This window comes from Strix aluco, chromosome 5 (genome assembly GCF_031877795.1).
Source record: "Strix aluco isolate bStrAlu1 chromosome 5, bStrAlu1.hap1, whole genome shotgun sequence".
NCBI lineage: Eukaryota > Metazoa > Chordata > Aves > Strigiformes > Strigidae > Strix > Strix aluco.
Window position 1 is genome coordinate 45,982,411 of NC_133935.1, and position 7,884 is coordinate 45,990,294.

Sequence of the window (7,884 nt, forward strand, 5' to 3'; positions counted from 1 at the left end):
TCCGTTCGTTTGTTTCTGCTCGCTCGCCGCCGCCCGGCCTCGCCCTGTGAAGGGTCTGAGCTGTCCCCGGGCCGGGGCAGCGGGCCGCCGCCCCCCTCCAAGCCGTGCCGCGCGCCTCTCCGCGCCCTCCCCCGGGCCGGCCCCGCCCGCCGCTCCCTCCGCAGGGCGCCGCGCACGTGCCCCCGCCCGGTGCCGGCGGCGCATGCGTGGACCCGCCGCTGCGCCCGCGCGCGCGCCCGGCGGAAGGGGCGGGGCGGGGCGGCGGTTGCCATGGCGAGGCGGCCGGAGCTGGGGCGGCTGGCGCAGGAGGCGGCGGCGCTGGCGGGCGCCGTGCGCGGCGCCCTCGGGCCACGGGGCGGGCGGGCGCTGGTGGTGCGGCCCTGCGGCCGGGCCCTGCTCACGCGGGACGGGCGGCGCCTGCTGGAGGCGCTCAGCCTGGAGCCGCCGACCGCCAGGTACCGCGGCGGGGCGGGGAGGGGGGGGCCGGGCCGGGCCGGGCCGGGCGGGGCGGGGCCGCCTAACTACCCATCTGCCCGCAGGATGATGGCTGCCTGCGCCTGCAGCCACGGTGCCGCGACGGGGGACGGCGCCAAGACGTTTGTGGTGCTGCTGGCCGGCGTGCTGGGCGGCCTGCGGGCGGCGGGCGGCGGTGGCGGGCTGCGGCGGGCGCTGCGGGCCTTCGAGGAGCAGGTGCTGGAGCGGGCCGTGGCGCACGGCCTGCGGGGGCACCTTCTGCCGGCTGTCGGCGGGCGGCTGGCGGAGACGGCCGCCCTGGAGGCGCTGCTGGAGGCCTACCTGGGCGGCCGGCTCGGGCCGGGCGAGCGGCAGCACCTGGCGCGCCTCGGCTGCGAGTACTGCTGCCGCTGCGCCCCGGCCGCCGCCCCCTGCCCGTCCCTGCTACGCCTCCTCGGCCGCCGCTTCGCGGAGCTGCACGCCGCCGTAGCGGGCCTCCCCGTGGCGAGCTCCAGGGTCCTGCCCGGGATTGTCCTCCGCAGGGACTTCGCGGCCTATTGCCCGGCGAGGGGGGACCTGCGGGCCGTGCTCGTCACCGAGCCCCTCCGGCCCGCCCTCTCGGCCCCCGGCGTCGAGTTCCTTGTCGACTCCGAGGGCCGGTATCAGGCCTCCCAGCGCTGGATCGCACGGAGGACAGAAGCCTTAATGAAACACTTTCAGAGCAACGACGTTAAGCTATTGCTGTCGAGCGTGAAGCAAGAGGAACTTGTTATCTACTATGCAAAATTATATGGCGTGTCTGTGGTAGAGTGCTTGTCGTCAGAAGAAGTGGCCCTTATCTGTGAAATCACGGGAGTCTCGCCTTATGAACCTTTTGGTGATAACACACACAGAGAAATCACTGAAAGCGCAGTGGCAACGTTTTGCCAGCCCTTGCTGCTCGGCTCAAAGAGATGCGTTCACATTGGCTTCACCAGCGTGTGCGCCTTTCAGCCCCACTGCCTAATTCTTTGTGGGCCGGTGGAGGGTGTTAATGAGCAGCATGCTGCTGCTTTACAAGGGGCATTTACAATGCTGCAGCAGCTATTTAAAACAGTTTATCAGAGGGAGGAATGCAAAGCAGACGATGAAAGCCAGAATGAAGCCTCAGATGTTTGCTGTTGGCCTTCTTCAGCTACTCAGAAGCAACTCGTAATAGCAAATGCTGCTTGTAACAGCAGTCGGGTTTCTGAATGTCAACTGAAAGTACCTAGGGGTGAAACAGAGACACAACTTACAGACCTTGATTTGCAGGGAAGTGAAAATCCAGCGCGTGTGCAAACAGACTTGCAAAAGCCCTCAAATGCCATCTCACACATCAAAGAATTCAGCGTTGCCACTGACGGAGATGGCTCTTCAATAGATGTACAGAAACCGCATGCAAAATGCGAGCATCGGGGTGACGTGCACGAGAACTATGAAAGCGATTCATTGGTGGACAGTCAAAAGAACTGCAGCACTGCTGCATTAGCAGCACGTAATGCTGATACAGGCATTGCGTGTGAACGCCTAGGCGTTGGCAAAGATCTAGAGAAAACAAGTTGCAATGTAGTTCCATTTAAGCATGAAAAGAGTTGTGTAAGTGTTGCACAGAATTACTCCAACTGCCTCATAGAAGTAGGATCAGTTTTGCCCGTAGGAGGTTACTTTGAAATCCTGTTACATTATTATATTCAGTACTATGCAAAACAGTTGCAGCAGTCAGAGGTAACTGTGGTAGCTCATGTAGTTGCTGATGCTTTGTTAAGTATTCCCAAGTCCTTGTACAGGACAACAGAACAAGACAGCTTTACCAAATTCTATCTCAGAGCCGTAAATGCGCTCAGAAGAAATCAGCCACTTCCTGTGAATGAGAGAGGTTTAGAATCAGTGTATTGCAAATACCAGTTAGTCATTTCAGTTCTTCATTGTGTTACAGAGCTTCTCTCCATAGATTTAATAATTGGTATTAAACGGCCACTGCAAAAAATTGAGGATTATGACTCGGAAGATGACTTCTGAAATCATTAATAAAGAATGTTTTTGAGTATGTGTTTTTCTGTGTCTTTCTTGTCAAATGGATATGTCTCAAAACACAGCGCTGGAGACTAAAAGGTATCTTTTTAGGCCCAGAGACTTAACGTGCTGCTTTCCTCTTGGGAGAAAAGGAAGAAGGCAGCTAACCAGCTGAGATTTGTGGAAAACTGGGTTGTGAACAGCACAAACTAGGAAGTTTCAGACATGAGGAAGTGTAGCAGATTGCCACTGCAGGAGATGTGCAATGCCATCTCCATCCCCATGCAGAGGATCCTCTGTACGTTCTAACCAAGGGTGAACTTCGCCTCTTCTGGCACGTTAAAAGTTGCCAGTGTGGCATAAGCCACTGAACTTGCAGGTTAGAAACAAGGGGTTTTTTTAGCCTTCGAAATAGGCTGGATTGAATGTTATTTTAAATAAAAATATTTTTGTATGTATTGTGGTTTTGAAGATAATAGGAAAAATATAACTGTTGTTAGCTCGCTGAGCACTGGGGCAGGCAGTGGTAGGCCACTGCAGTATATCCCAATGAAGAACTTCCTCATCTGGTCGGAGATGCTGCATTTTTATCTTCCATTGAGTTCACTTTGGTCAAACTAGAGTTAAGAACAATTTTATATCATGACTGGCTGGCATTTGCTCTGGCAAATTAGTTTATGTGACATTACGTAGTACAGCTTAATTTTAACTATCCTGGGTTGAGTTGTGCTACTATAAAAGGCTGTGTAATCATGGCAGAAGTTCACACAGGTGATAATGCGGTTTTGTGTGAAAAACCTGAGACAATTTTTCAGTTCAGACTTTGATCATTTGGGATTTTATTCTGTTTTTTTTTATTTTATTCTTTTTTTTTCCCCATGATTTTCACCCTAATAAGATTTGCTTTAAGCTCAGAGTCACCTGGAATTAAATATACCTACCTTTCTGCCATGTCTTAAAATCTACCGGTGTGGTGGGGGAGGTTTTTGAGTAACTGAACAGCTGCAGCTGATAATGGGATCACATTGGTTCTCTATGTGCCATTGCCAGTATTGTGTAATACTTAGAATAACTGGATTTTTTTTTTTAATCTGGCATTAAATAAAAGTGAGGATATTTAAAATCATAGCCATAAATCATATTTATCTGCTATACCTGAGATGATTACAACTGGAAATCAGATTTTTTTCCCAATCAGTTTATGCTATTGCTTTCCCTTTTTCAGTTTCTTCAGAAGAGTCTATCTACCAAAGTTCTTTCAGGCATTTTGGCAGCAATGCTTTGACTACAGCTCTCTGTTGAAAGTTTATATATTTTCTTGGTAATACAATTTTTTTTTTTCCTAATACACTCTTACAGACACCCACATATAAAAAACAGTGAAACTCAGTGTTCACTGGAGTGATTTCTTTAATGAAGGACTAGGGGCAGTAATTCTTTTTTTTTAGAATCATTTTTGGTGGGTGCAGAGGTGCGGGAGAATTAAACACGGAGGAGAGGAAAGAAAATCACATTCTTGCTGTTACCACATGCTTTCAGTAGCTGCTTAATGTGACAGGTCCAGTATGAGTGAAGAGAAATCTCCGTTGTGGAAGGACTGGTGTTGTGGAGCTGTGTGCCCTGCTTGCCCGTGGAGCCGCTCTGGAGCTTCCCCCATCCCTGGTCCTTCAGCAGGCACTTGGGCTCTGTGTTTTAGCATTGTAACGGGCTGCCGAGACAGTTTTGCTCTTGCACGAGTTTCGGCGTGCCCTCTTCAAACTGCTGACCAACTTGCTGGCCAAAGATTAATGATTTGCTTTGTTGTAGTCTAACAACTACGATGCAGAGCACGTGAGGCCTGGCAGCAGTGGGGTTGTCTGCAGAAGCTGCTTTTGTATTCTGAAGCTAGGTGCTCTCTAAATACAGGTGAAATAAAGAAAACACTGTATCATTTCACATTATTTTATACCATTTGCACATCTTCACACTTTCAGATTTACTGCAGTTTCTTGAGAAAGGTTAAAACAAAAATGTGGTATGTGAATGACCTTCTGGCTGTTTGATTTAAATTGTGTCATTCTTACTGAGAAGAAAGTGTAAACATTTTATGATATACAAACCTCATATTTTTGTATACCAGAGATACAAGGGAGAGTTTCAAAATGACAGTTATATAAAACTTCTTTTTCTGAGCTGTGTCTGGTGAAACCTCTCGAGTCCAAAGGCTCATTGAGTCAGGTGCTATATTTCATTGACTTCTCTGTCTTTTTGTATTTTGTAAATGATCAGTTTGCCCTTTTAAAATACTGATTCCCTCTTTTGTGTGGAGAACTGGGAACATGGTACGCCTTTCCCATGGAGAGGAATGTCCTTTCTTTGTCCTGGACTGCTGGGGTGGACACTTATTCAGGACATGGCTGTTTAGTTTCCAGTCCTGGAGTCTACGCACATTACGAGATGTGCACCAGCTCAAGGAAGAAAAAGACATTAACTTAGTCTTTGGGAAGAAGATCAGATTTACTTCTGGATTCAGCTCGCTCTTATCTTTAGGAGTCTTCTCCAGTAATTAGCCTGGAAGTGAAATCATGACCTAATCTTATTCACTGCTGTCCCATCTACTTTTTTAAGAGAAAGGCTGTTAGTGGCCCAGAGAGGCAGTGCAGTTTGTGTTCTGGGCTGTGGCTCAGGTGCTGCCAGTGCCATTTCTGCTCTGCTGATGTTTCTGACCTTCTTCAGCAGCTGCCCCCCGATTGCAGAGGCTGTGGTTACCCAGTCACCCTACTCAGGCTGTTACTGCTCCTTGGTACCTAAGCCTTATGTACGCAATTATTCATGATATCTTGCAGCTCTCTGTGGACTGAGAGCAGCCCTGCAGAGGAGGACTTGGGGGTACTGGTGTATGAAAAACTGACTGTGAGCCAGAAATGTGCACTCACAGCCCAGAAAGCCAACTGTATCCTGGGCTGCATCAAGAGAAGCGTGGCCAGCAGGGCGAGGGAGGTGATTCTCCACCTCAGCTCCACTCTCGTGAGACCCCACCTGCAGTGCTGTGTCCAGCTCTGGGGTCCCCATTATACGAAGGACATAGACCTGCTTGAGTTAGTTCAGAGGAGGGCCATGAAGATGATGAGGGGGCTGGAGCACCTCCCTCATGAGGACAGGCTGAGAGAATTGGGGTTGTTCAGCCTGGAGAAGAGAAGGCTCCGGGGACACCTTATAGTGTCCTTCTGGTACTTAAAGGGGGCCTATGGGAAAGATGGGGAGGGACTCCTTATCAGGGAGTGTAGTGGTAGGATGAGGGATAATGGCTTTAAACTGAAAGAGGGTAGATTTAGATTAGCTAGAAAGAAGTTCTTTACTGTGAGGGTGGTGAGATACTGAAACAGGTTGCCTGGAGAAGTTGTGGCTGCCCCCTCCCTGGCAGTGTTCAAGGCCAGGTTGGACGGGGCTTTGAGCAACCTGGTCTAGTGGAAGGTGTCCCTTGCCCATGGCAGGGGGGTTGGAACTAGATGGTCTTTAAGGTCCCTTCCAACCCAAACCATTCTGTGATGATTCTATGATTCTATCCCAAATTTTAAAGCTATCCATAAATGTAGCTTGCCCTTTGACAGGTGACATGGGGACGATTCTAAGAGTGATCTCTTGACATAGTGACAGGGACAATGGGGTTACCTGGAGCAGCTTGGGAGAATATATTTACTCAGTCAAAACTGCAGACAGTGGTATGTTTGGGCATGCACTGAGGTTGTAAAGGACTACAGGTTTTTCTTCTCACACTGTTTCCCAGAGATTATTTCTATTTTGTGCTATTATACTATTATTTTTATATTTCTAAATACGGATTGGCCTCCATGCAAAGTGAAAGTCAGGTACATGTAGACATGTGTGTGAACCCAGGTCCTAACTTGAAGTATGATGTAAAGTATAGGGATACTGGTGTTAATAGCCTAAAATTAAAAGAATGATTTTAGAAAAATCTTGGTGTTTAACTCTCCTTTCTACAGCCCTTAGCAAACCTACATTCTATCCCACATGAAATTCATCAGAATATTTTGAAGGCACTCACCCCAGCCACAAGGAGCGTAGGTGTATTTTAAGCAAGGTAATCCCATTTGTCAGGTAGCAGATTCACATACACAGGCAGGTAGTTTCTTTTTTTTTAAAATTAAACGACAGTTTTTGAGATGCATGTGTAGAAATGTACAGTGAGACTAGATTGAAACTGCATCCTGCACACAGCTCTTGAGAATGGGAGTAATCTATTTACATGACAATGACACACCATTTTTATTTGTTGATTTGGATGGGGATCGACTCTCAACAGACTTTTACAGGTGCTGGGATGGCACCGAGGCAGCCTCCATTCCCCAGCTGCCTTTCCCCAGTGCCTGACCTCGGCAGCTCACTGCTCAGCACCTTCCTGGGCCCTTACTGATTTCTGCAACACCAGCTCCCTGTTTACCAAATGGGTATTGCTTAACTTCTTTTGTGAAAGTTATGCAACCTAAATATGGCCTTATATTTTCATCTATGCTTAGCTGATTACTGACCTTTAAGCCTTTTTGACAGAGAGTGTCGCTAAGAGGAACCAGCCGCAACAAAGAATATTATTCTGTTGTGTCACAAATCACACACTACTAAATCACATTTGCAAGAGGGAGTAGGGAAATGCAGTATTTTGTTTAGGAGCATAACTGTATAGTGGCATAACTGGTAATTTTATATTGTTTCTGTTGTTATCTTTGTAACAGTCATCTTCCAGAGTCTACAGGTGGGTGACTAATCATACCATGTGAGACGATTAAGGAAGATTAAATCCTTCACTTGCCTATACCTCCTGGACTTCACTAGAATAGTGTTCATCTGAGCCTGTACTTAATTTGCTTTTTGTTACATAACAAATCTGCTATTAGCGGTAGAGACTTCAATTTTTGATTACTAAATTTATTTCTGTGCTTGTTTAGGTTAATCTGTCCCCTTGTGTATTTTTTGATGAGGTTCTTTTAAATGTCGTGTTAGGAGAGAGAAACTATTTCAGTGTTCAGCTGCAAAAATCTCTTTAATTATGTTGAAATCCAAGAAACCTTTTTTGTCACCAGTAAACCAGAAGATTAAATACTTGCTTTATTTACTATGCTATTTATCACATCACTACTACTCAGACTGAACAAATCAAGAGAGTAATGTCTGAATTTATAAACATTAGCTTTGGAAACACATTGGCTGTAAGTAACACAATTATAATTTTGCAGAGTCCATTTTGTGTAAGGTGTCACTTGTATTCTGTTAATGAGACTAGAAATAAATGTTTGGATCGAGGATTATATAAATTACCTCCCTCTGAGAATATTAAACTAATAATTACTTCCAGGAATAAGAATTTTAATTTTAGCATTCCAAAACTAAAAATAATAATAG

At 47.3% G+C, this 7,884-nt stretch overlaps 1 protein-coding gene across 1 annotated transcript; it reads left to right on the forward strand.

Annotated features, from left to right (window-relative positions):
- Positions 1 to 270: 270 nt before the first annotated feature.
- Positions 271 to 2,521, forward strand: BBS10 (Bardet-Biedl syndrome 10). Its single transcript, XM_074827202.1, has 2 exons — positions 271 to 455; positions 540 to 2,521. Exons 1-2 carry the CDS (start codon positions 271 to 273, stop codon positions 2,491 to 2,493), a joined length of 2,139 nt encoding a protein of 712 aa, XP_074683303.1. The 3' UTR covers positions 2,494 to 2,521.
- The last annotated feature ends 5,363 nt before the right edge of the window (positions 2,522 to 7,884 follow it).

Coding starts and splice junctions, on each gene's coding strand:
- BBS10 (XM_074827202.1), top strand. CDS start 271: ATGGCGAGGCGGCCGGAGCTGGGGCGGCTGGCGCAGGAGGCGGCGGCG. Junction 456..539: donor CTGGAGCCGCCGACCGCCAG/GTACCGCGGCGG, acceptor ATCTGCCCGCAG/GATGATGGCTGCCTGCGCCT.